Genomic DNA, 27,542 nt, shown 5'->3' with positions numbered 1-27,542 from the left:
CAATTACACTTTTAGAAGTTTCCCATATATCACCTAATTACTGAAATCGCAAATTCACTAACACCAACAGATTATTTTCACTTACTAATAACTTTCTGCTTTACTAAATCTGGCCCAGGGAGAACAAAGACTTGACCCCATCCAAAAAGATCAAACCAAACGCCACTGCGAATTAATACAGCCTTCTACACTTTATTTTGATAATTAACTATTTTGTCGAAAAGTGACACCCCCCCCCAGTGAATTCACAAATTTATTCAGAGAGCCAAAATACCAAGAAGTGGAAAGCTTCCATTCTAATTAATGTTGTGTGATGTTTTTGTGGTCATTTCAACAATTTTCATGTGTGCCTGTGTGCTTTCTGCTGCCCCCACCCCAGGACCTTAAAAGAAAAGAGGAGTGACACCCTTTTAGTTTGGGATCCCCCCTCCTTTTTTTCTTTCTTTTTTTCTTTTTTGCCAAGGAGGAAAAGCCGCAGTGAAAAAAAAAAAAGGGGGAGAAGAAAAACCAAACAACCAAATGTCACTTGCCAAACTAATTAATGTCTTTTCACCAGCTTCCACACCAGAGTCTTCTCAGAGCGCTGAGTCCCCCCTCCCACCTTGAAAAGGACAAAAATTTTAAAAACGCCATTTCGAAACCAAGAAGCCATTTACAGACAAATGTCATTTTCCAGTGAGTCTGTTTAAGACAGGATTTTATTTTTTCACTTGTGTCTCCGCTCCCACAGAGGCTGAGTAACAGGAAAACGTGTGTTAATTGTTTGCTGCACGGGAGGGGACACAGCTGGGGGGGGGGGGTCAGCTGCTACCATTTAATGGTCTTCTTTGCTTTTCAAAAAAGCCTGTAAGTCTAGAAGGGGGGGAAAAGGTCACACTGTAAAATGACGTGTCATTTGGCTTCACTGGGCACTTTGCGTACTTTTTTTTTTAATTTTAATTTTTTTGATCTTAATTCGATTTGATTCTCCTTCTCTTCCTTCCACGGCCTGGCCTGGCTCAGGACACGTCTGCTCCGCGCACAGTCAGTCGGTCCTGCCCGAATCGCCCCGAGTCGCGCCCAGAGTCCGCCACGCTCCCTCCTCCCCGCCCCCCCCCCACTTCGGCGCCACGACTTGCCCGCGCCCCCTCCCCCCTCTGCACCACCTTTACCGCCCCGTCCTTTCCGAGGGGCTGATGTCACCCGCCCCCCCACCCCGGCGGCTACTTCCCTCGCCAGAGCCTCCCCGGCCGAGGTCCCCGAGTCCCCCCTGGTGGCCCTGGCCTCTCTTCGGGCCCCCTCTCAACAAATCGCACACGCCAGTGAGGCGGGTCCCCCTCCCTGGGCCCGCCGGCCCGTTTCCTGTCCCTAGCCCTACTCTGTCGCAGTCCGAGGGGCCCTGTGAGCCTCCCCTCCCCCTCCCGACACGCACCCTGGCCCCTGGCACTAAGTAGGCCTCGCGCGGACGCCAAGCCAGGGGCGGGGGGGAGTGTGGCTAACTGTGGGGACGAGACCGAGCCAGGGGGCCCCACGCCCAGTTTGCAGCCCCCGCCCGGCCGAATTCCGCCCGGGGGTCCCCTTGACGGCCTCGCCCCCTGCACGCGCGCGGCCCAGCGGGCCAGAGGGCCTGGGAGCGAGCGCCAGAGCGCCGGGGAGGGGGGCGGGCTCGGCGCGCGCGGCCTTGCGGGGCACCCCGCGGCGCTCCCGGGCCGGGCCCGCTCCCCCCCGGGCCGCCCTTACCCAGCAGCAGCAGGCGGTGCGTGGCCCGGTAGACCTGCTTGTCCTTCTGCAGCTGCTTCTCGATCTTTTTGTTGGCCTCGCGCTGCGCCTTCTCCTCGTTGCGCTGGTCCTCGGTCTTACTGTTGCCGAGGCAGCCCATGGCGGCGGCGGGGCGCGGCCGGGCTGCGGGGCGGCGGGGACGGGGCGGGCGGCCTCGGGCGGGCCGGGAAAGCGGGGAACGCGGGGAGGGTGGCGGCTCGGACTAAGGCAAGCGCGCGGCTCTCCGCCCCTCGCTCCGGGGCCGAGGCGGAGCAGAGCAGGAGCCGCGGGAGCTGCTGCTGCCGCCGCCGCCGCCGCCGCTCTTATTGCCTCGGCCCGGGCCCGCCGCCCCGACCCAAAAGCGCCGCGGCGGGCGGGGGAGCGGGGGGAGGCGGAGGCGACGGCGGCGAGGGGGGTGGGAAGAGGAGGAGGAGGAGGAGGGCCGCGGCTGGGAGGGCGGGCGCGGGCGCCGGGAGGCGGTGCCCGGAGGCCGGGCAGGGGTCCCAGCACCCACGTCCAGCCCAGGCCGGCTCCACGGAGAGGTCGCCCCCTCGCCCCACCCGCACTTCGGGGCCGGGGCCTGGCCGTACGGCGGGGGGAGAGGGGGCGGCCCCGCGGTGGTGACGACCCCTCACACGATGCCAGCGCTCCACCCCCGGGCCGGGCGGCCCCCGATCCCCCTCCTCCTGCAGCAGCAGGGCGGGCAGGCGCCGCCAAGGGGCCGGGGTGGGCGGAAAGGGAGGGAGTGCGGGCCCGGACTTAGGAAAATTTCGAAAAGGAGAGAGAGAGAGCAAGGGAGAGAGAGACACTGAGAGAGCCAGATAGCAGGGAGCTTGGAGAAAAGCAAGGAGAGCACTAAGCAAAGGACAGAGCAACCGAAAAGGAAAATGTGTCCACACACAAGCACTTAATAAAGATCCACACTACACAGCAATGGTGGTGGAGGTGGAAGGTGGTGGTGGATGTGGTGTTGGTGTTGATGGTGTTGGTGGTGGTCGATGGCGATGTAGATGGTGGTGGTGGAGGGGTGGGGGGCTGACTAGATGAGCCGCTCGTCGCGCCCCCGGCGCCCGGTGCCCCTGGCCCGGGAGCGCCCACGGCCTCTGCGCTTGGCGCGACCACTCAGGAAGGAGAAGAAGGCGCAGCCCAGGAACACTCTGAAGCAGCAGGTCGCCCCGAACACGAAGCCACAGCCACGGCCCTGCTCCGTGCGCCTCTGTAGCAGGAAGTTGAGCACCCAGGAGGGGCTGCGCACAGAGAACACCAGGAACACCACGAGGGGCATGTGCGCGCTGAGTGCGCCTGCCTTGGCAGGCCCGGGCCGCCACACGACGCCCCCCACGCGGGGAGGCGCATAGTAGGCATCATCTTCATCATCAGTGTCACTGTCCCATTCAGCCCAGGCCCTATTCGCGCCCCCGGTGGCGGCGCCCTCTCCGAGCCCGGCGGCGCCCTCCGCGGCGCCCTCGTCTTCGCCTGCGGCGGTGGCGGCGGCGCCCTTGGGGCCTCGGGCTTCTGCCTGTGGTTCTGGCACATTCTTCTTCTTCTTCATCATCATCTTCTCCAACTTCTTCCTCTCTTTCTCTCTCTTCTTCTCCTCCTTCCTCCTCTGCTCCAGCAGCTTCTTCTCCATCTTCTTGCGCTCTTTGTCGGTCAGCAACTTTGCGGGCGGCACATCGCGCCCTGCGTTCACGAGGACCTTGACGGACTTCGGGGGCTTCGCGGGGTCCCGGTTCTTCTGCGAAACGAACGGTTCTGCCAGAGCCGCAGCCGCCACGGCAGCTTCGGCAGCCACTTCGGCGGCAGCCGCGGCTGTCTTCCTCTCGCTCTCGGCCGCTCGGGCTTTGAGCTTCATGGCCATCTTCAGCATGGTGCCCCGGCCACCTCGGGGTGCTTGGCTCGCGCCTGGCTCGGGCGGTCTGCTTGCCCCCGGCCTCGGGCTTCCCGGCTCCTGTGCGCCCCGTGTCGGGGGGCTCGGCTGAAGTCTCCGCTGTGCTGTCTTGGGGTCACCAAGCGCGGCTTCCCGGGCTTCGTAGGGGGCTGATGGGCTGGCTGCCTAAGAGTTAGCGTCAAAAAGGATGAGCAAAGAAAAAAAGCGAGAACAAACCAAAAAAGCACCCAACAACAGCAAGAAACCAAAAAGCAAGCAAGAAATAAGAAATGCCCAACAACTCAAAAAAAGCGGAAAAGGAGTATAGAATAGACAAAAAATAATAACAACACGAGAGAAAGGAAAGTGTAAAGGTGTAGATGACAAGAGTTTGCTATTACCCTTAGGTGCTCCTTGGGTTAGCTCTTGGGGACGCCAATGGAGAAGAGAAAAGAGAAAAGAGAGAAAATTGGAGGGAGCCTGGGAGGCGCGAGGCAGGGCAGCGGCGCCAGGCGCCTCTGCCCTATCCCGGCTCTTGCCCGGTGCTCTTGCCCGCGTCGGGCACCTCGCACTTGGGCGGGAAGACCCCACGCTCCCGGACTTACATGTGAGTGAGGCGCACTCACACGCAAGGCAGCGCCTGCCTGCCCGTCTGCCTGCCGCCGCCAAGCGCTGGGACAAGGGTTCGTTCCAGCCGGTGCTGCAGCCCCGAGCCCGAGAGCCGGGAGCTAGCGAGCGCCGCTGGTACCAGCCACCTGAAGCAGCCCGCTCCGCGGTGCCGACGCGACTGAGTGTCCCCGCCGCGGAGCGGGTTTTTCTAACCAGCCTGATGACGCCCCAACCTCTTCAGAGGACCGACCCATAGCAATGGCCCCTATAAAGCGAAGGGGAAGCGCGAAAAATCGGCCCACCGAGGACGTGCCCAAACGGGCTGCGCCGTAGGTGGGGGTTGAGGGCCGATGTGCGGGCACCTCTAGTATGGGTAGGGGGCGCAGGGATCAATCTACTGAGGGGTACGGGCGCGCCCAAGACGGTGGGCACCCGACCCCGCCTCCTAGACCTGCCTCCCAGTTTTCCGTGTAGTGGTGTAGCCCTGGGCAGCGTGGAAAGTATGCGACGACGACAACGACGCTTACCCATGTGCGCCTTCTTACCTCAGCTTCCCAGATAGCGCACGCGGGGACGGCGGCACACCCCTCCCACCCTGCGGCGCGTGCCCGTAGAGGTGGTTGGCGGCGAGCTAATTAGTCGCTATGCCCCATATGGGGGTTCGGATCTCCTCACAAGCAGTATTATGTATACCCGACTACCATGGATAGAAGAAAGCAGGCAGCATTGTGCAAGCAAGGCGACAGCCGAGGAGAAGAGCCATGGCGGTGGTGGATGGCGGTGGTGCACCCGGAGTCCTTCTAGGTGGGAGAGGTGGTGGCCCGGCTCGGGCGCCACGCGGGGCTCTAGAATAAAAGGGGAAAAGTATTTTACCGAACACGAACTTTTTGGAGAATTATCTCAAACGTCATGAGTGCCCTGACCCACTCCTTGGCCTCCACACTAGGACATGGTAGAGAGAGAGCACCGGGGCTAAGTCAAAGGGCGAGGACTTTCCGTTTTGAACCACCTTCCTCGGGTAGACTTGAGGGTCTGCCACCGGGGTCTACTTGGATACAATTCATTCATTCATTCATTCAATAACTGGCCCACAAACACCTTGTGCCCAGGTGGACAGAGCCAAGGGTCAGACTAATACATGGCGCCTTCCCTGAATGGGACAAGGCAGGCGCCAGCAAACCCAGATCTGCCGAGTAATCATAAACTCTCTTCCAACGTAGCCTTCCTTTCACTTTTAAACACAGTTCACAAAACTTAGGATGCTGGGGAGAAGGAAATAGGAAGGTGGACTCTGAATGCAAACACAACCAGGGGCCTGAAGGAGACAGGGTGAGCGACTTCGAATAAGTTATTTTGGACAGCTATATCTGTGAAAATAGGAAGACATTCAAACAGTTCTGGGTACTCCTTCCCTCAGGCTTACCACCTCAAAACTCAGAGAGGGTGTGCCATATAGCGCTACGATGCACTGTTTTGCTTGGTCCTTGCTGCTATAGCTGTACCTCCGTTCTACTCTTAAAAAACAAAAACAAAAAAAACAAAAACAAAAACAAAAACAAACGGATCTGAAAGAGCAACAGAAAGCGATTGAAAGCAACCCAGGATGTCTTGGAATTAAGAGCAGGAAGCTAAAACCTGTCAAATGGGCCTTTGCTGCCGTTTACTCTGCCTTGGACTTTCTCTGTGTCCTCAAAAGTTACTTCTTATCCACGGCTGGTTATGGTCTCTCAACACACACTTAAAAAAATACAAAAAACTCAAAGAAACTACTGCCTGGGGCTGATTATCCTTTTTTGTTTAAAGCCTAACCAGAGTGGATTAAAAAAAAAAAAAACATTTAACTGCCCCAGCTGTGCTTGAATGACACTTGAGTTCCCAGCCCTCAGTCTGCTCTGCTGTGATGGCCTGAAGACAGGGGCTACCTTTTACATCTTCACACAGTCAACAAAAACTTGATTGAATTTGATTCATCTGTCATTTGTGAAATTAAAGACTTTGAAGACAGAGGACCTGGCCAGAAATTTCGGTTCCGCTCCAGTTGTTCACAAGCCTCTTCCTTCCTGCTTCCAGTGTGCCGAAGCACAGATACATTGTATTTAAAAGGTAAGGAGTTAACAGTAGCCAACACAACCTCCTTGCCTCCACAATAACCACCAAGTGTAAGAAGAGTCTCCCTGCCTTCTCCTATTAGAGAAATATTACGCCTGGTCTTCAAAAGAGTGAACTGTCCGATGGCATACAGCAACACATGTTGTAGGCAAGGCACAATTGAAACCATTGTCCTAGAAACGTGTAACACACTGTCAGAGTTCTCTTCATTCAACTCCTAACTTAGACATTCTTGGGGTGGGGGGTTTTTTAAAAAAAATTTACTGTTAAGTTTTGCCTGTGTTTTATTATGACTTAACCAGGGACCCATCAGGAAAGCATTTACTTAGTAAATAGATGGCAGCAGGTGGTATGGAGGGTTTACAGGTAAGAAAAGGACACCAAGAGCCTGAAACATGAGCTGCTTTGTGGTCCTTTCGGTTTTTTGTTTTCACTTGACACAAAGTGAAAGAAGAGATTTTCTTTAATTGGTATGGGGAGCTGACACCATCTATGGTTTCGGCCTAGCATCAGCCTGCCTGAGCCCTGAAAGCCATGATGTGTGTGCTTTCTTTTTCAAACGCCTTCCAGAGTTGGAACTCACGATGTAGAACTTGTGGGTTATCAATTGATTTTAATAGATCACCCTACAGCCTTAAACACTTATGTTTATGCTTTGAAAGGAAAGCAAATGAATTACCATAATTCCTGGAACGCTGCCCTAGAAAGTGCTCCAGTGGAAAGTGTCCTCATCAGATTCAGGGACACACGGACATTACAGAAATCTTAAAGCTCTAAGGGAGACCATAAAATACATTGGCAGAGAGGATACAGGCTCCTGCCAAAGCCAGAGAGTTGAAATAACACATCCCTAACCTGAAATACTGGGTCACCTAACATACAGCTTGACCGCACACTTCAAGCTTGGGGTTTGAACTCTGTGGGCTTATAAGCTTTGTGCTCCTCCACCCTTCTGTGTCTTTCTCTCTGAGTAAGAATGCTTCATCTTGCTTTGAGAAACAACAACCCTGCTATAGGTTAGAATCTCCGAAATTGTATTATTACTTAATGATGTCACTGAGTTTTGGGACAAGAATGTTTTTTTCCGACCCTTTCATTAGTTGGGGTCATTGTAAGCTACTTTCCAAGAGCCTAGAGATAACACAATTATGATATTATTTTAATAGCCCAGGAAACAATAACTAGCCTTCTACTACTGAAACAGAAACCCTAGCTGTAAGGATTTAGTAATAGCACTTAGTGATGCGTTCTGTCTTCAAAGCACACTCTACACTTTAATTAGCCAGATGACTGAAACTGTTGCTGCAGATAAACATTACTTGCAGCTTTGGCCATATTGGAAGTGAAAGCAGGTTATTGTAAGAAGCTCTTCTAGTCCTGGCTAATCTCCATAAGAAGGCTTTAATACTTAGAACTGGGAGGCTTTTAAACATCCGATGTCATGGCCACTCATGACATTTTTTTTTTCATGTCATATCCACCAGTTAGCATTTCAACTACAAAGTAACTCTGTACATGCGTTCTATACTAGGCATGATATTTAAATGTCGTTTCATAAGTTCTAAGTCAACTACTGAAAAATGAACTAAGTATATGAGCTTTCCAGCTAACCCTCAAATAATGTATCTTTAACTTAGACTAGAATCTCACTTGAGTAGTTCAAACCAAATAAAGAGAGGCATTGGCCAATGTGTTGGGACCCATATTTTGAGTCTGTGGGGGTTTTATTTTGTTTCGTTTTGGGGTTTTTGTTTGTTTGTTTGTTATTTGAGAGGACAGTATGTTTAAAACTATAGCTCAGGATAAGAGGGCAACTGAGACTTTCTGCAGCCTTCATTGACTATCTGCAATGCAGACAGGCAAGTGCCACCTATAAGAGAAACTGCATGGTCTCCACCACTGAAGCCTAATTCCCCTCCCTATGACTGGAAGGAGATTATAGGAGCTCTCTTCCCTCTGAAAAGTAACTCTAAACTGATTCTCCTGGCTGAACACTTTAGACAGCAAGAGATGAAGAGTTTGGAAAGATGCCCTAGAAAGCGCTCAGCAGCAGAATCATGAACCACAGAACTCATGAGTAAGGTGGAGAAGGAAGCCATTTACCTAGGGCACACCAGTTTCAATGGGATACCCAGGAACCAGCCTAGCAGAGAGCAGGACTGTGTGAAAGGCTATCGAAGAGCTCTCCCAACTGACAACTACTTTCCCTAAGGTAAAAGTCTGACTGGTGATGCGGTCCTCACATGGAGAAGAGAGGGTATTGAAACCCTCTGCTAAAACACAGTGTCTTCAGCTAAGGTGAGTTTGTAAAGGTGGGTGTGGCAGCTCATGACTGTAATCCCAGAGTGCGGGAATTTAAGGCAAGAGGAGTTGTTTGAGTTTGAGGCTGGCCTGGGCTATAGAATGTCTCAATAAAATACATAAAAATAACCCCTACCAAACGTTTATATTTTAATTATTCTCTGATTCTGAACAATGCTGCCCTCCCCACCCCCAGCCCATCCCTTGCATTCAGTTTTTCAAAATTAGACCTATCCTAAGAGCTAGGTTAGCTAAAAACTTGAGTTGGCAGCAAGTATTTTGTATCTTTGTTTTTTTTTCACTGACCAAAATGCATTTTCAAATAGTGGATGATTTGACTAGTCCCACTTTGGGACAACTGAGATTCTGATGGGAACCAGGGGTCCTTCAGTTCCATAGCGTTCTCTTTGTCTGCTGTTAGGAAACCCCACATTAAGTTATCAATGTGACATACCTAATCACACGTTTAATTCATCTAGAGGTGCAGATATCTTTTCATCCTTTTGTGTTTGCTCACACGCATTGAAATTGGAAAGTGTATAATTATTATTTAGCTCCACCTGTTTCCCCCAGGGCATAAAATGCACAGCCCCATCCAGTGGGGAAGGCTCTCTGGAAGGTGGATGTGTAGAAGTCCCTGTCTGCCCTTGTGTGGACTCATGGCTCAGTGTTTGCTGGGATGCCCATGGCAGCACCCTCTCAACACCCACCGGGCCCAGATGGCACTGAGGTCTCTGCCTAGCCCTGGAAGTGTCAAACTGGAGAGAATTCTGCAGCCCGAAAGTACCAGGTTTTTTTTTTTTTTTTAAGAAGCCTGGAGATTGGATAAAAGGACATGTTTTATGAGCTACAGACCTTAGCTGTACCCACATGGTCTCTGCATGCCACTCAGTACTGGGCAAGTCACATCAGCTCACTTCCTCGAACATTCCCGTTTGTCCCCTGCATTAGTCTCAACCGTGTTCTCAGACTACAGCTCCTTTTGTGCTAATTACACCCCCAAATTAAGAGAATGTCCCTGACTTCACAGAGAACACAAAAGCAAACTGGTTTTAAAAACTCAATCTGGCCAATTTCTTTCAGGACTTCAGGTGGCCTCTGCTGCTTCTATTAGCTGGAGATGCTAACATATTCACTAAGAAAGACCAGGTAATCTATCTGTGTGTGTGGGGGCGGGGTGTATTTAAAATGTGTGTAGCTTTTGGAGAACATTAAGTGATAAGGCAAATTAAAATTGGGTGAGGACAACAGACAGGTTTTGAAGTTCGATGGGAAGAAGGAAATGGCAGCCCCCCAGCTGCTAAAAGAAGTGTCTGCTTTCTGTAGGGGAAAGTATAACTCACTGAGAAAGAGCACTGACTTCTTCGAGCAGCTACAGCCAGCTACCCAGGAGTGAAAGCCTGCTTCACTTGCAGCCCTCACTCTCCACTGGGCCAGAAATGGCCTTCTCAAAGAGGTGTGGTACCTCGCACCTGAAATCCCAGCACTCTGGAAGCTGGCACAGGAGGCAGGAGGATTGACAAGAATGAGAGACCAGCTTAAGTCAGAGAGTGAGACTCGGGGTTAGAGCTCACAAAAGACCGCTGGGATGAATGGAGGAATAGTGTCTCTACTAGCCAAACAGATAAAGGATCCAAAGAAATCGCCTAAGGGTTAATAGGCACACACTACCAACCTGGGATGGTTTAGTTTTCCTAAGGAACGGTACGTTACCAGCTCATGCTGAAAGCACGCCCCAGCTGTGACTTGTAGCTTGGACGCTTGCTTTAAGTGACAGGTGTACCCATCACTTGCCCAGACTGGCTGAGATTACAAATCCTAACTTGGATTTTCCCCCCAATTAACGGATGCCAGTGTTATATCCATCTGGGAGAGAGCGTCCAGCTACAGGCACAGCAGAGCATGTGTTCTCAGTCTTCAACCTTTCAACAGCAGTGTTAGCCTTGGGCCAGAAGGGAGCTGGGACTCCCTAATCACAGAACCAGAGAGCTGGGATAGCTCTTCCTGAGGGAGGCAGGAGAAAGCAGCTAGCTTTTCTAATGCTCATCTGAGGGAGTTTCCATGACTGAAGTGACCTCAGGGTTCTAGGAAGCATGTCACCAAAATCAGTGTCATTAAAGGAGGTGTCACGGAGCTGGACATCCAGTGGTGAACTATAACATACTAATTAAGCCTATTGTTTTTATCACTAGGTTGCAGTGACCTAACACTAAGAAATGAAGACTGGGAAAATATCCCTTCACCTATAGAGGAGGCCAGTACCTTGGGGTGGAGGTCTGCAGTCACCTGATGACCTTACCAAGAGAATAGAGGGGTAGATGGGACATTAGTCCAAACCCTGGAGTTCTGGAAGGATGGCAACTGCCTGTGAGAGGGTGGCACTGAGGTGTTACAGAGCCACCTAAGCCAAATGTAAGAAGATGAGGTTAGGTTTGCCTGCCTTGGCCCTTTTTCCTCAGAGTGAAGGCCCTTGACTGTCTTTGGTCAAGACGGTTGAGTTATATAGTAAGGTTGATTGAAAACTCAGCTGGGATCAAGAGATATTCGGTCCCCTGGTTAAATGGACACCCTGTAGACTTCTGTCAATTTAAGGGCACACCAATGTCTAAAAAACTTGCCTAGTCTCCAACTAGAGCTTTTAACTCAAGCACGTAGGAAGCCCCTGGAATGCAGTCATTTAAAGTGATTTGTCCTACTGAAAAGGGTGACTTTCTGAAATAACCTTCACAATTTAATTTCTATCCATGAGGTAGGTCAGAAATAACAAAAGCGTAGAAATAAAGACAGCCCCTGAGCAAGCTTAATACCGTAATTTACAGCTATACCCTCAGGTTTCATCTGCTTTCACTGTTCTTACACTGATTAAGTCTCACTCTCTGTAAAACTTTCATGCCCTCTGGATTGATTGATAGGTACAGATGGCAAAGGGAAAGTGAAGCTTTGGTGTGTGTGTGGGGGGAAACTTTTAACAAATATTTCATTTTTAAAATGGATACAAAAGAGGCTATGACAAGAAAACACAGAATTTGATTCCTCGAAAATGAGAAAAATAAGAAGGTATACCTGGGTGGAGGGCAGAGAGGAAGGGAGGGATCGGGGAAGGGAAAAGAGAAGGAAAGAAAAGCCAGCTAGCTAGAAGCAGCCTGGAAGCCCCGGAAAGAAATGAAATCACCATGATTTATCTTAGTGGAGCCTTGCTAAGCCCTTATCCCACCACCTGCCGGCTTTCTGAAAGTGAGACTTTGATTTCTAAGACTCATTAGAATCCTGAGGTCCCTGCTTTCGTTTTTTTTCTACTCAAAACTTGGTAAACTGTTAAAAGAACATGTTCGGAGGGCTGTGACTGTTAAATAAAAATAAAAGATCAAAGTTGGACGCTGGGGGTTGGTCACACCTGAGCTTTGCCTGGCCTGTATCCCAAAGGAAAAGTGAGGAGGGTGGATCAGGATGATGTCCGAATGTTCCCCTTTGCCTGAGGTGTAGATTAAAACCACAAAGGGTTTGCCATCTTCCCTCCTACCTGCCTGGCTTTCTACTGCACTGATAAGAAAGAAGAGGGTGTGGGGGAATCTGGCATAGACCAGTTAAATTGTCTATGCAGATGAAAGAGAGAGAATTGATTAGCTCAGTTTTGGTGACTGTGAGATAAAAAATAGAGAAGGGGGTGTCAATTTATCCCAAACTAAAATTATAGACATTTTTCTTTTGTGATAAAAAAAAAAACTTCTCATTGTTATTTTTTTTTCTCCCATGAACTGGATCAAGCTGGTTGTTACCTAAGACAAAGAGAAGGTGAATGGCGTTTACTTCCTCCATATCAAAGATGGCTGTGGGCACTAGACAGACCTTTCCTCTCCGGATGCTGCCACTGGGAGCCTAACGGGTCCGCTCTCCCTGCCCACCTTCCCATAAGGACCAGCCTGCTTTCTCATCTCAGCTCCTCTCTGCAGCCATCTCCTAGAGAAGGCAAGAGGCTCCCACATCTTGCTCCTGTGTAAGCTCCCTTCCTCGGCTGCCTTCTGTTTCCTAAAAATTAAGTCTCCCTACAGCATGTGGGGTGTGTGGGGTGTGGTCGGGGCAGGTGGTAGCTGATGAACACAAGACACTCAGACAAGTTCTTACAGTCGTTCAAGTAGATTGGTAGGATATATTAGCGCCAAGAAGACAAAAACTCAAGCCAGAAAGGACACCACAGGGGCGGACAGTGGAAGGCTATAGGGAGTGCTACACATTTCAAGCAAAGGAACCTGGGTTTTTCAAGCTGTGCCAAAACGGCTCAAAAAACTCACTAGAGCAAAGCTACATGGATGAAAGAAGGGGTGAGCTCTGAGGCTGTACTGCCCACGGCGGTTTGGTGACACTGCAGCTAGAGCATAGCCAGAAGCCCTCTTTTATACTAGTGCCCTATAAAATGTAGATAACCATGTAATCTCTGCTGACATGAATTCTGACATGAGGGACAGACACCAGTCCTGCAGACATTATTAGGATCCCATGACCTCAGTGTTGCCACAAAAAAAAAAAAAAAAAAAAAAAAAAAAACAAAAACAAAAACAAAAAAAAAAAAAAAACAAAAAAACAAAAAAAAAAACTCTGTTCTCTTTTTCCAAAGTGCCTGCTTATTGTTTAAAGGGAATGAAATTCTCTAATGGTTTTCTTATTCTGACACTGAGAATGACAGCCTCCTGATGCAGGCTTTTTCTGACCCCCTAAGCTGGGTACGCCCCTATACCTCAGGTGTCCGGGATATTTTTTCTTCTTCCTCCAAATAACCACGACTTTAAAATGAAATCTCTAAGCAGGTGGGGTGATAAATCGGGGTGCCGTCCTTGTTATCTTTCCCCTGGCTCCCCAAGTACTGCTTTACAGATAAAAAGGGAGAAACAAAACGAAAAAGGGTCTCTATCTCTTACATTTTTCAAGTGTTTTCTCTAACATGGATCCACTAAAAATCTGAGAGATTTCCCTTTATTCCTGCACCGCTGTGGCAGGCAGAACTGCCCTGCATGGTGTCTAGGACAAATTCCCTGCTTGGATCTGGCTCAGCTCGGGGGAGAGCAGGCTCTGCATCCTCACAGTACCCCTGGCCACTGAGATTCCCTCCTCCCAGAAGATGCCACAGACGTAGCATTCTGTTTGTTAATCCTGAGTGTAGAAGACGAAGTGGTTTTATTTGTGAATGCCTGTAATTCACCTACCACAAACCCCTAAGTCCCTACCAGCTTACTGTCAGCTGCTGGCTTAATAATCATCAAAGTCACCCGTGTACGGAACAGGGTGCCAACTGAGTGCGGGGAGTAAGGGAGGCCCCTAGGAAAAAGAAAACCACACATTGTCTCGGAAGAGGTGAATGTGAAGTGTGTACCCTGGAGTCAGTGGGAGATGGACATAGCCGTGAGTGCTAGAGTGAAGGCTGGGGTCCCTCTCAGAAGCGACATCACTTCTAGCAGACATTCTGTGTGCAGTGGTTACCCCAAGGTGTCAAGATAAGTAGCTCAGACCCTATCTTCTGCTCTCCACTTCACAAGTAGAGAGGCAGTGTGAAGCAACCCACCTTGTATGTTTGCCTGTGTGTGCGTGTGCGTGTGTTTGCGTGTGCCTGCTGTTCTCATCCCCAGGGATCGCATAGCTAACCTTGGGCATGCTCAATTTCTTCTTCTCTCTCTTACTTTCCCATTCCCAGAAACCAAGGCTCTTTCTGTCTCTAAGAAAGCATTTAGGAGTCACTTTTATTTCTTTTCTTGGACGTGCCAGAGTGCTTTGAGGAGCTTTGAGCAGGCCAAGCAAGTGCTCGAGATCAAAGGATTAGAGAAAAGGCCAGAGAAGAGAAGTGAAATAGGGACCTTCCTGATTCTCGCTTGACATGAACGTAGGTTCAACACCTAAGTCTATGACTCCTCCCCAGCCCAACAACATGGCGTCTGCCTGCAGCGACTCCTGTCTCTGGGCCTGTTGGCTCTGGGTCCCTCCAGTTCTAAGGCCCTTACATTGGAATAGCACATCTGACCTAGCCATTGAACTTAAAGAGAGCACAGTTTTCAACAGGGGGGTATGTGTGGCAGACCACTTGAAAAGTCTTCCAGCCACTGGAGATAGGCCCCAGCCAGAAAGACCGGCTTGAGGACTAAAGCCTCACCGTGGCCTACAGAAGGAAAGGGAGAAGAAGCCAGCACCTAGCAGGTGGCTGGCTCCTCTTTGTCCATTAGGCTCTTCCTTTCACAGTTCTCCTAGTAGAGTACAGCAAATGGTATAGACTTGGGCAAGGGTACATGGTCTGCAGGGAGGGCCTGAGAGTCTCTTATCGAGGGTCATCTGTCATTCAGAAGTGGCAGCTGTCTGCTCCCTGTACCCCAGCAACCCCTGTCCCTTTCAGGTCTTTTCCTTCCCTTTATTATGAGGCGTCTCTCTAAAAAGCTGAAAACATCTTGTTCTTTCTCCGTAATTAAGGAGCTGTCAGGGAAATGGCATGGCTGATTTTTTTTTTTTTTTTCCTGCTGCTGCTGCCGCCGGAGTGAACCTGTTTACCGCTCCTTTCTCTCGTTTGCTGAAGTGGTCCTTTCTCTGCCTGAAATCAGCCCCTTTGCTGATGGAGATTTGAGCTGGAAGCAGAGAGTTCTAAGCAAAAATCCTAACCTCGGGAGGGTGGGGAGAAATAACCATGTTTTGAGCCAGCCTGTGTCTGCAGTAAGGTGCCTGCACGGCCATTTTTCATGGAGGGGGGGAAACGGCAGCTGCGTCATGACTGGCTTTGCCTACCAGTCCCTGTCAGGATCCACAATTTAACAAAACCCAGAAGTTGCTCTCCCTGTTGGCTTAACTAAGGGGCAAGAGGAAGCTATTTAGAAGGAAGTGGAGAAGTTTGATCAGGAAAGATAAAATCCAAATGCCTTTGATGCTTGGGGGGAGGGGAGAGTGTGAGTGTGGATGGACTATTGTTGCCAGCCTTCCTGTTGCAGGCTTGCCATGAAGCTGTGACATACATGCATTAATTAAATCACCTTGTTCCTAGCTGAGTGTCACCCAGCTGCAGGGGAGGTGACTTCTATGTGGTGTAGACGCTGAGCTATTGAAGGGTCCTACCTGCAACAATGTCTCACTCATCTCCTGACAAGGTTATCCTCATCCTGTTAGCTGTCCCAGAGCTGCGTGCAAGGCACCATGAAGGTAGGTTAACATTCAAAACCCAAGAAACAAAAACAAAAGCCCAAAGAACCTTATCTCTAATGGATGTTGAGCTCTCTCTGCTGCCAGAGAAATATGTGACATATATTCAAACACATATTATGGGAGTGATTCATAATAATTCACCCTGGTCTTCAACTACTTACACCTTAAGCAAACTCACTCGGCAGGAGCTTTCAAACTTAGCTTTCCTAAATATCATACACCTTGGGAGGGCCCCCTTTAAGTTACACTAGGGAGCTTAACTGGCAGGCTTCCGGGTTTCTAGAGTGTGTGCTAGTAGGTGGCATGTCAGAATAGGCCTTCAGGCCTCCCTCGGCTGAATCATGGATGCTTAATGGACCTCTGAGTGACTCCAGGTTAAGGTGTGCAATCAACCTGTGCCACTAAGCACCAGGTTTTTCCTCTGGCTGTGACCACATAGCCAGGAGGCTGTTTGTGCGAACAACAAGGTTATTTTGTGGCTTTAGCCCTTTTTGGTGCTTTCTCCATGCCTGGACCTTCCATTTCTTGTTTAAAAGAATCACAATGGTCAGACTACCAACATACCATGCTGCCCTGGAGGTATGGGGGTTTTGGGGGTTTCCACATCCTGGGAATACAGGAGAGGAAAGCCAGTGTGCTGAACTGGAGGATGCTGGGCAGTCATAGTCCTGAGCAGGGAAGAACAGGGTGAGAAAAACAGGTAATAAGGGTCCAACTCACCCTCCCTGTTCCCTGCACTGACTCTGTCCTATGCTAGGGACTTCATTATTAAAAATGTGACTTTCCCTCACTTTGGCCTCACAGAACTCTTTATTAAGAGTAACCTTATAAGCCTTTGGCAGCTAATGGGATTAACTGAACTGAACACAGCCACCTGCAGCCCTATAAGGAGGCCTGGGCCAAATCCCCACCTCTCAAAAACTGTGAGCTCATCCCTGAATATCCTGAAGGAGTAATCCACATGTCCCTGACTTAGTTCTCTTTGGCAGGTAGACATTTTAAAGGAGAAGCCTAGGATTCTATAAATCTGAATTTGGTTTATTATAGAAAACTGAGGAACTCTTTTAGTTCAGTCATCTGCCAAACAAACAAAACAAGCAAACAACAAACCTGTGTATGTATACATACTACACATTTTAAAGATACATATAAGTATATATGTAACCTACCCAGGCCAAATACTAGGAATATTAAGATATTATATTCCAAGGGGAATATGTAGGCAACCTACAAGTATTTGTGAAATGAAACCTGGAAACAAATTCTATCTATTTTTTATTGTATAGAATTAATGACAGCATTTGAATGCCGACTTTCTACCTGTTTCAGGGAACAGAGGCCTGATGGACAGGATCTAAAATGGTGGATCAAAACTAAGACGGAGGGCAGACCAGGATCCAAAATGGTGGATCAAAACTAAAACGGAGGGCAGACCACGATCCAAAATGGTGGATCAAAACTAAAACGGAGGGCAGACCAGGATCCAAAATGGTGGATCAAAACTAAAACGGAGGGCAGACCAGGATCCAAAATGGTGGATCAAAACTAAAACGGAGGGCAGACCACGATCCAAAATGGTGGATCAGAGCTAAGATGGAGGGCAGAAGGCTGTGAGCAGTGTAAAAATACTCTGGCTGCCAATCATAACTTCTTTCCTCATCCTACCAGCTAAACTGCAGTCCTTTATACAGGCAGAATATTTTAAGGTTGAGCGAAAGAATTTTGAGGCTACTCCCTGAGAGAATTTCAGCCCTAGAAGGTATTACCTTGGTCCACACCAAACAGACATTTAAAGCGAGACCTGAATAAAGGTAGTATTGGATCCCATAGTTGACCTATCGCCTACTGGACCTAAGCCTAAGCCCTCAGTACTGTGACTATTTTTTGCTCCTCAAAAATAGGTTCTTCTGGGATTTCTGAAGCTCAGTTGCTAGAACAGCATCATGTCCTGTCAGTTGTGACTCTGAGTTAGAACACTCTTGAAAGACCACCGAAACCATCTCTGGATAAACTCTTCACCTGTGAGCTGCTGTATCTACTCTCACAGAATGCCTTCCTAGAAATTACCCACCACTGACCACTTCCCATGTCTGATTCTAACCACGGGACCTTAGGAGAGCCACCCATGTCTTAGACCTTTGGCTTCCACACCGGGAAGGGCGCATTTCAGTGTAAATGTACTGAGTAGACTGACTGAATGAATGAATGAAAAAAAAATGCCCAAATCGAGGCAGACTCACCGACCCGGGGAGGACTCATCCTCTTGAGAGGCGTGGTGGACACGTGGACAGCTACAGCGTGCATAGTAAGGCTACTAGACAGGCAGATAGGAAGCAAGAACATGTAACATACATGTTGACTGGAAATTCGGGGACAAGTTATCAGGGAGGGAAAACCCATGTTCTTTGCCAAGGTTAACAAAATCTGCATAGGAGTAAACCCGAGGTCTGCCGATGGTCAAAAATGTGAAAAAAAAAAGCTAACTGGTGACAACTGTTTTCATTTGGAATCATGCTAGAGTGGCCTGAAGCTGGTATATCGATTTTAGGCTAAATTCCCCTTCAATCTCCCCCCTTTCTTTCTCAGAACCCCTGTGACACACAGCCCCACCCCACCCCAAACTCCAAAGATTCCAAAATGCCACATAGGATTCCCTGTATGAGCATGTTTGGGAGGGAGTTTCCTTCTCTTGGCTTATGAGAACAGCAACCTTGTGCTCCCCCCCAACCCAAGCCACTCTGCTAAGTCTCCAAGCAATGCAAATTCAGCTCAAATCAATTAGCAACACATTTCTTAACTCTTGGAACCTCTTGTTGAGAGGTTCAACAACTTTTCCTAGTGGGGGGAAATCTAAATCGTGAAGAGGAGCCCACAGCTTTGGTCTGGAAGCCCCTTCCTCTCGGTGGTGGGTCCTAGCACAATCAACTGGGCTGGGATTTGAGTTGTTTTGTTAAACTTGACCTACTGAGTAAAACATAGGACACAGAGGCAGCTGACAGAATGTTTTCCTTACTACAGCCAGGAAGCCAGCCGAACCTGTACTCTTTTGACTTGTGTCTGGTTATGGTGTCTTCCAGCCTGTGCCCTGACCCCAGCGCTGAGCCATCAATCTTGTCCCCCGTGTCCTCTGGCTTAACCTACCCCCTTCTCTTCCCCTTACCCTTCCTTACTGGAGAGAATGATCTTCCCCTCAACTGAAGGTACCCCAGGAGAATAAAAGTTGTTTTTCAAAGCGGGGTGGAAAAAAGGAAGGAAGAGAGGAAGGAAGGGGGAAAAAAAGATAGAAAACAATGCCTATATGGAACCTAGCTGGTGCCAAATTCTTGAGGCCATCAACCTGCAAAACTCTCAGGATTTCCTTAATCTCCGAAATGTATGCTTAATGGACAAAGTGCTCACGTTCGCCCATAGGACTGCCCTGGCTTTGTTCTGGATAATTATTGAATCAAAGGACTCACGAAGATAGAGTGGGTTGTTTTTTGTTTTGTTTTGTTTTTCTGTTTCTGACCCCAAAAAAGGTCCATAGTGTGCCAGATTGCTTAAAACAAAATAGAACAAAAACCACTCAGTGGGCGAAGCATGTGGAAATACTCAGAAAATCAGGTTGTGGCAGGAGGGTGTGGTGGTGGGGAATTCTAACTTCAAAATCAAACAAAATCATTTGGATTCAGGTAAGAAACTTTGAAGAAAGCAAATGGGGCCTGTTGGGAAAAAGAAGCCAGTGGCCAGACAGACCTCAGAGGGCCATGGTGACTCCATCATGGATCCACCACCAGCCTCCTGGTTTCTGCTTTCCCAAGTGGGTCCTGAAGTCTGCTCACCCTCTGAGCTTTCCCTCTTCCTTCTCCTTCCTAAGCCCAGCCAGGCTTCAACTTTGCTTGACTCCTGCTCACTCTTAGCCATCCGTCTATGCCTGCTCAGCAATCGCTACTTGAAATTCTGATCTCTTCCAAGACTAGAAGTTTCCCCAGGACAGGGACTTCATCGGGAGTGTAGCGATAACTTGGCTAAGGCTTTCCTTTTGTGTTCTCTTCTCTCCCTTGCCTTGACACTGGCTCTCTTACATCATTTCTGTTCTCTTTCTCTTTCTTGCCCTTTGTACTCCTCTCTCTCCTCCTTTCCCTCCCACTCCCCAACAATAAAGAGCTAGCTAAGGGAGGTGATCTTAACTAACGAGTAGTCCTTGAGGACCCATATACTTCAAAAGCTCAGGGGGAAAAAAAAAAAGAGAAGCAAGGAGGGGAGGAACCCACATTCCTTTCCCCTGTTCCCTACCAGGCTGAAAAGGTGAAATGAAGTGAGGGATCCATGGAGAGATGACAGAAGGTGGGAACTGACCTCTGTACATACTCTTGGGGTGGGGGAAACCAAATAAAAAGCCCTGAGACCCATGGTTAATAAATACTTCTTAACTACACATCTGGGTGAGAACAAGAGATAAGAACAGTCACAGTAGGGCAGGAGCAGGGGCTGGGGCTGGGGCTGGGGGCTGGGAACAGGGTTGTAATCTTATGACTTCATTTTAACAATAAATAACGCTCCTAAAAGAAAAGGGGCCAGGCCAAATGTGAGGCGTGGGTTTTCGGTCCTGTGGGAAGTGAAAGTGGGCATTGTGTCCCCAGACAGGATTAGGGGCCCTAGGAGGGTGAGGCACCTGATAAGGCAAGGATTTGTGTGTTTGGAGTTGGCCTGAGACAAAAAAAACCCACTAAGTGACAGCAGATCAAAACTTTATCCCCTCCAGTGTGTTCAAACTAAGCACTAAGGGACCCAAGAGAGAATGACACCCCACCCAAGGACACCCTTGAAATATGGGGCTGTTTTCTGCTTGGGTTGTCTACATTTGATCTAGAGAATTCTACCAGTCCCCACATTTATTTGCAAGCGGACCCAGCTATTCTGAGCTCTTTGCTGACCTCTGGTGGGTAGGTTCACTAGTACTAGAACGGGCTGCTCACCTATAGCCATATCTACTCTAACACCTGGGGACAGCTTATACTTACAGCCATGAAGGTGGGGGTAAAGAATAAACAAACAAACAAACAAAACCCCCGCCCTTTTAAACCTTCAGGAAACAAAAACAAAACTGGTAAAAGGGAAGGAAAGTTGTAGCGAAGTTGAAAATAATTGACTAGCAGAGTTGGGGAAGTGTTTGCCTGAACTAATACTTTGTGTCTTATTCCTCTGACTGTTACATTTTAGAAGAGCAATAGAGTAAGCTGTGGAGAGTGAAGTTCTAAGGCTGGCCTTAAAGGAAGAGGGTAAGTTCCCAGAAGGGTCTGCCGCCCCTGCCTAGGATGCCGGTGTGCCTTCCTCAGTTGCTGTGGAGGAGATGGGGCAGTGGGATCAGGGCAAGTACGAAGGCACTATCTTTGGGAACCTAGTCCTGTATTGTTCCACTGTGTCTAAAATGTCCTCTTCTCCAGGGAGGCTCCTTGGATTTCTCCTAGGAGTCTTAATGTATGTATTCTTCTCCCACCAACCCTTGGCTGGGTGGAAAGAAAGAACTTTCTCATCTCTGCTGCTACAGAAAATGGGAACCTAGAAATGATTAGCCATTTGTTAAAGGGCAAACGATGGCCCTAAGATGTTTTTCCTACACCATCTGACATTTTGGTAAGGACCCATTCAAAGGTGTGTGTGTGTGTGTGTGTGTGTGTGTGAGAGAGAGAGAGAGAGAGAGAGAGAGAGAGAGAGAGAGAGAGAGAGAGAGAGCGCTGCAGGGAGGGGAGATGTTGACAAACACCTTCTACTTAAAACTTCTCCTAAGAGAATTAAAAAATTCTAAACTAAGAAAGACCCCCCCCCACACACACACACACAAGCACACACCTTTTCCCCTAAAAGACAGAAGGATGGGCCCAGAGTCTCAGAACTGCTCTTGGCAGAATAAGAGCCTAATTAGCACTGTTACACATGGGAGGGGGGCCAAAGTCCTGAAAAATGGGGCTGCCAGGTTTACACCCCATTGTATTTCATTTTTCTGACCCCAAAGGTCTACAAAGTGGGGATACTTGTCACCAGATGCCAATTGCTGAAGTGAAACCTTAAAAAGTATACATTCTTAGGGCTGGGGCGGAGCTGCGTCCCTGGGAAGGAAGATAAGGGAGGGACCGCCTGGAGCAGGCGCAGGCGTGAATTTTCTATCACCAGGCTCTCAATTGTAAACTCGGAGCGCCATCTGCCAGCCAGTTCTGAACAGCCGTCCTTTGTTAGGGTTTTTCTACTTCCCAGCCCTAAATAGTGGATGTTCCCCCTCTTTCCTTTAAAGTATATGTATATTTTATAAATTCTGTCTCAGCAACGTTCTCCCTACAAAAGATCCTACTTTTAAAAAAAAATCTGAAAATGAAAAGAAAGATAAAGCAAGAAAAGAGAATAGGAAGAGAATAAACAGGCAAAGTGCCTCAGGGCCTTTTGTTTCCTCCCTCCCACTGTGAACTAAGGGTGCAAATGAGATGGGCTGGCCCCACTTCCTGAGGGCCCCACTTCTCCCTGAGAGCTACCACAAGAGGAGATCTTACTGGACACCTGGGGTGAAGGTGTTTGCTTCCTATCACCTTGAATCTGGGGGTGAATCTTGGCTATATCAGCTTTAGACTTGTCTGCCAAATAAGTTGAGTTTCTACTCTGTACTCCAGCTTCTCCAGATGTTCCTGCCCTAAAACCCCTTGTGAGTACTTGTAGAAGTAGACCTGGGAGACATGCAAAGTTTCTGGCTCCCTCATAAAACAACTCATCAAATTTGTTCCCTCTTTGGCCACGGCAGAACCTCAGGTCAACTTGAATGCTTCAAGATGTATCGTTAGTCTTTTCTGGTTGTCACTTGGCAAGTGCATGGAACCCTAAACTCAAGTGTTAGTTAGAATCAACCAAGGTCCCAGCAAAACCCCTGAGCTTAAACCAGTGCTCTCTCCTTCATTCTAGGACCCTCTGCAAACACTGGTACCCTCTGGGTACCCCTCCCCCACTAATGCACTTTCTCCCCCCATCAAGGTAACAGGGAAAGTGACAACATTTCCAAATAGTCCCTCGAGACAGTGGGATCCCACCCAAGTGTACGTCTTAAATCCTCCCTTGCATATCTGCTTGGCAAAACAAAATGACCTTCTGTGCTCTCCTCCTAAGAGCAAAAAACGAAAGAAACAGAAGTCATATGAACGCTAAAGTATAAATAGCCCAGAGTTTTTTTGGCTGCCCAATGTTTAAAAAAAAAAAAAAATTCCCCCTAACATCTGGCATTGGATTTTGGGTTCTGCCTTGAGTCTTCTAAGCATTTCCTTGGAAAGATGTTGTACTTGGTCCCAGGCAAAAGCTCAAAGTCAACATTCTGAGGTTTTTCCCTGAGTCATTTCTAGGATTGGGCAGTGAGGCAGTGAGGAGGTTTTCCTAGTTGGAGGCACTTTGCTTAGCGGAACCTGGAACACTCAAGCCAATCTGCAAGAAGTTCAGATGTCATAGGCTGCTTTTCCACCTCGCATAGCCAGCACCTAACTGCTCAGACCCAGTCTGTTTGGACTGATTCACCCTACTCTTTACCTAACAGCTAACTTGGAGGTGTAAAAAATCTTAAGTTCTCGAAGGGGGGAAAAATACTAGAAAACGACTTTTTTTGTTTGGTTTTTTTTGTTTTTTAAGTTAGGAGCTAGGAGTACAATTCGGGTCAGCATGGCAGGAAGAGCTGCATTCAGCCCCAGAAGCCAAAGGACAGAGACAAAGGAGGTGCTAATTGGTGACTCGGGCCCACTAAGGTAACACTAAGGTAAATTGAGGTAACACTAAGGTAACCCTTACCTGATGGGTAGACATGGAGAGAGATACTAACATTGCTCTTAGGTGGGGACGTATCAACCATCTTATCAAAGCCCAAACAGAAATTTCTTTTGGAACCACTATTTCCTTTTTGACAATCTCCCTCTTCCTCCTCCTCTTCCTCCTCCCCTTCCTCCTCCTCCTCTTCCTCCTCCTCCTCCTCCTCTTCCTCCTCCTCCTCTTCCTCCTCCTCCTCCTCTTCCCCCTCCTCCTCCTCCTCCTCCCCCCCCTCCTCCTCCTCCCCCTCCTCCTCCTCACTGTGGTCACCTTGTTCTCACTACCACACAAAAGTGACATGAATTACCTTTCCATGAATGGATGGCTGTCTTTGTTGAGGCTGGTGTGTACCGGCTAATTCAAGGCTCTTTTAGTACCTGTGAGTACGTGGGAGGTGCAGGATGCTTGCCCCCTTGTTGTATGAGTATCCCTTCTACAGTAGCAGAATTTACTAGTGCACACTAGGCAGAGGGAGACAGGCTAGCACGATGCTAATTATAACTTAAAGAGCCCTATGTACAATAATTAAGGGTAAAAAAAATCTATGTATGCCCCTGATCCTGGCTGCCCACTGACTAGTTAGATATTAACCTATCAGAGTCCTAGAACAGTACATTGTTTATTTGCCTGAAATAATGTCCTCTTCTCTCCTATTTAGGGTCATCTGGGGGTCACTCTCGGATATTTGGGGACATTGCTTCTATCCAAGAATGTAAGCCACCAAGATGAGTGTGCACATTGCTGATTGGTTAGTAAAAGGGACAACTTTGCTTTAGATAACAAGTCTGTAGATGACAAGTTATGACATGTGTGATGTCTAGCTTCCTCAGGACAAGGGATGGATAATGTCTGGGTGGGAGCTCTCAACCATGAGTGACATTTAGTGGTCACTAGAAAGATTTGGGTTGTCATACTTAATTGTGGGAGGTGGTGGTGGTGGTTGTGTGTGTGTGTGTGTGTGTGTGTGTGTGTGTGTGTGTATGTGTGTAGTGGTGGCTGTTGTTGATAGTATTAGTATATATGTGTAAAGTGTGTATAGTGGTGGCTTTTGGTGATCATGGTGGTATTGGTGTGTGTGTGTGTGTGTGCGTGCGCGCGCTCATGTGCATGTGTGGTGGTGGTGGCATGTGTGTGTACATATATGTGTGCGTGTGTGTGTGTATGTGCATGTATGGTGGTAGTGGTGGTGTGTATATGTATGCATATGTGCATGTATGGTGGTGGTGGGGTGTGTGTGTGTGCATATGTGCATGTATGGTGGTGGTGGGGTGTGTGTGTGTGTGTGTGCATATGTGCATGTATGGTGGTGGTGGGGTGTGTGTGTGTGCATATGTGCATGTATGGTGGTGGTGGTGGTGGTGGTGGTGGTGGCGGTAGTGTGTGTGCATATGTGTATCTGATATCAGATATCTATGGTGCAGAAAACAGGTCCCAGCCCCCATGGCAAAATGGAGTGGCTTGGAAGACCCCTCTGTAAATAGACACATTTTAAATGTTCCTAAAATCTCAGTGCATAGCTAAAAAGAATAAGCCATAGCTCAAAATATGAAAATGTGGATCTGACTAAACTTTGGGGACCCCTATGGGCCTCATCTTTGGCGTGGGGCAAAGTAAAGCAGGACCCTTACCCACTTCGCTAGCCTTCTCTCTGCCTTCTGCCTTATACCCTCTCACCATCTAGTGGCCACCTGAAATATCAACCCTTATTTATTGTCTCCAGGCTTTTCTGAAGCCCACCACCAAAAATTTCTTATTGAAGAGGACAGTGGGCAGGAGGGTCCTGTGTGACACATGTGATTTTATTGATAAGCTATCTAAGCACACACTAGGCCCAGTAGAGCCATTCAGAGTGCAAACGCAAGGAATTAAGACGTACACTTTCCACACATGCTAAAAACAACCGTTAAGACCAACAAACAACTTAAGGGACAAATTACAAATAAACTGCCTTTCCTGAGAAGTGGCCCTTTGGGCTTTGGTCCTGACCCTTTGACACTTAGGGATGACCCCATGTAATGACAGAGTGAAGACAGACTTGTTTTGAAAGGCTATTTGACTGTACTGTGCACCTCTGCAGGAATGCCACCTACTCTTGACGCTATCCTTCGGGGAGTGAGGGGAAGTCATTTTTGTTTATTGGGGGCGGGAGGGTCAGTGAGACCAGTAAGCTATTTTACTGCTTTAGAAACTGAGGTTCAGACCCAGGATGGGTCTCAGAAGCTCCGGGAGACTCAACATATCTAGCAGGTAAGCTTCAAGATACTTGTTCTCATTCCCTTTGTAGCTCTGGGGTCATGGACTCGTCTGTGCCTAGCTTTGGGGTTTTGTGTGTCCTCATGACCGTTACTGTTGACATTTGCTGAAAAAAGAATTCAGTGTCGGACTTACCTGGGTGCAGGTTACCTGTAGGAATGTCTTCAGAGTCGTTTACACTTAAACGACCAGTTTTGACGGGGGACAAACTGGTTACGTAGGAAGGAGGAGAGAGGTACTCTGAACCCTTGACAGAAGGACAGGCAAGAGCCAGCCAGTCAGAAGAGAGGCCCCAGCTGGCCGTTCTGAAGTCTTCGTAAGAGGTCACTCTCCCTTAGCGGTGGCAGTGAGCAAGCTCGACCGTGACACTCCTGAGAAGGTAGGTACATAAAGCTTTTTCCCCCTTCCCATTATCCGAGAATGCGACAAAGTTTAAGTCCTTGCTCTGTCCCCCACACAAAAATGTGTGTGACTGCCATCAACACTGACTGATTCACATGAAATTTTAAATCGGGTACCAGTCGATATTACATTTATACCTCTCTCCTCGCCCCCAAACTAAATAGTTCAAATTGGGCAAGATCCATTGTTTGGGATTAGTGGGAGGGACTCTTTTTAAGTCAAAATATTCCTGAATTCTCCAGAGCTTTCATAACTCACTCTATAACACCGTTTGGGATTTTACCTCTAAGGACACCAGAAGCACACTTCCTGAGTATTTGTCACTCTCACGGGTCACTTGCCTGCTGCTCCTTGGTTACCGCTTCCAACACTTCCAATAATTTTAACTTCAAAGGTCTTGTGTCAGAGACCAAAGCATTGTGTCCCCTCAAGCCTGTGGTGGTTGGCGATAATTGAGAAGTTAACATTTTGGGGTTGGGGGGGGCAAAGTGGGTCCTTACCTCTCTTTTGGGGTCTGGTCCTCTTCCTCTCCCACCAGCTGGTCCGCCTCTTCGGTGATCTGGTTATTAGGAGGGAAACTAAAGACACTTCTTTTTGCATGTAAAACACCACATTCAGACCCCCCCCCAAGCTAAGTAACAATCCTGAGCTAATAACTACTTAGGTAGCTAATAACAGGAAACAGAGAGGAGGGGAGGGACAAGCAGGAACATCACATGGTATCAATGAGGGGATTAAAAAAAATGACTCTCTTGGGATTTTCTCTTTCTTCTGCCACATTATCATATCATCCTAAATTTGGCAAGATGTCCTGTCTATTGCTTGAGTTCTCTTGTGGTTATAGACCCTGTAGAAGGAGTGAACTATAAAATGTAGAAGCTGGAAGTGTGGGATGCCTAGACAGTCTCTTGTGGAAAATATACAAAAATAAAATTATTAAATAAAATAAAACTTGACTTGAAATAGAGAAGGGGAAAGGGGAAAAAAGAAGTTGTAAACTCAACATGGGGGCGGGGTGGGGGGGAAGCTCCCATGTGAGCTCCCACTCTAGCTCTTCCAGAATAAAAAGCTTCATCCAGGATCTGGCTCTGCTTTTAGGGAATTAAGAAGAAAAGAAGTCCTCCTCTCTGAGTTTGCTGGAAACTAAGGCCCCTCTGGGAGCTTGCATCTGGGACTGCCCACTAAGTATTCTTAAGCTACATAAAGGCCTCAAAGATTCTTCATCTGAAACTCCAAAAGAAAGGCCAGGCCCATTTTCTTCTATTCTCTCTGAAGAGCTTGATCC

The 27,542-nt window shown here is 48.4% G+C and overlaps 2 protein-coding genes and 1 long non-coding RNA gene across 14 annotated transcripts in view; 1 reads left to right on the top strand and 2 right to left on the bottom strand.

The window, feature by feature from the left end:
- The window catches only part of Gnas (GNAS complex locus), a 64,913-nt gene that overhangs the window by 15,128 nt on the left and 22,243 nt on the right, over positions 1-27,542 (bottom strand). For 2 of the 10 annotated variants that reach the window (NM_019132.3, NM_001359867.2), the window contains exon 1: positions 1,720-2,105. In NM_019132.3, coding sequence (NP_062005.1) covers positions 1,720-1,858 — 139 coding nt within the window. In that variant the 5' untranslated portion in view covers positions 1,859-2,105. 10 annotated transcript variants of the gene reach the window in all.
- LOC147995854 (uncharacterized) lies at positions 2,536-4,396 on the bottom strand. Of its 2 annotated transcripts, XM_087655287.1 has the most exons (3): positions 4,213-4,396; positions 4,009-4,032; positions 2,536-3,793 (listed from the first exon to the last, which is right to left on the bottom strand). In XM_087655287.1, exon 3 carries the CDS (start codon positions 3,605-3,607, stop codon positions 2,777-2,779), a length of 831 nt encoding a protein of 276 aa, XP_087511413.1. In that variant the 5' UTR covers positions 3,608-3,793; positions 4,009-4,032; positions 4,213-4,396; the 3' UTR covers positions 2,536-2,776. The 2 variants fall into 2 exon arrangements, with proteins under 2 accessions (XP_087511413.1, XP_087511414.1); XM_087655288.1 differs by lacking the exon at positions 4,009-4,032.
- Positions 4,773-24,402, top strand: LOC147995853 (uncharacterized). Of its 2 annotated transcripts, XR_015684881.1 has the most exons (9): positions 4,773-6,319; positions 8,538-8,623; positions 9,710-9,775; positions 10,819-11,038; positions 12,392-12,620; positions 15,636-15,790; positions 20,996-21,054; positions 23,432-23,555; positions 24,261-24,402. It is a non-coding gene; the product is annotated as an uncharacterized LOC147995853 (long non-coding RNA). The 2 variants fall into 2 exon arrangements; XR_015684882.1 differs by lacking the exons at positions 10,819-11,038; positions 15,636-15,790; positions 20,996-21,054; positions 23,432-23,555; positions 24,261-24,402 and having other exon boundaries at positions 12,392-13,233.

The sequence above is a fragment of the Rattus norvegicus genome, chromosome 3, assembly GCF_021556685.1.
Source record: "Rattus norvegicus strain SHRSP/BbbUtx chromosome 3, alternate assembly SHRSP_T2T, whole genome shotgun sequence".
Lineage (NCBI taxonomy): Eukaryota > Metazoa > Chordata > Mammalia > Rodentia > Muridae > Rattus > Rattus norvegicus.
This window is presented reverse-complemented; position numbering and strand designations above follow the sequence as displayed.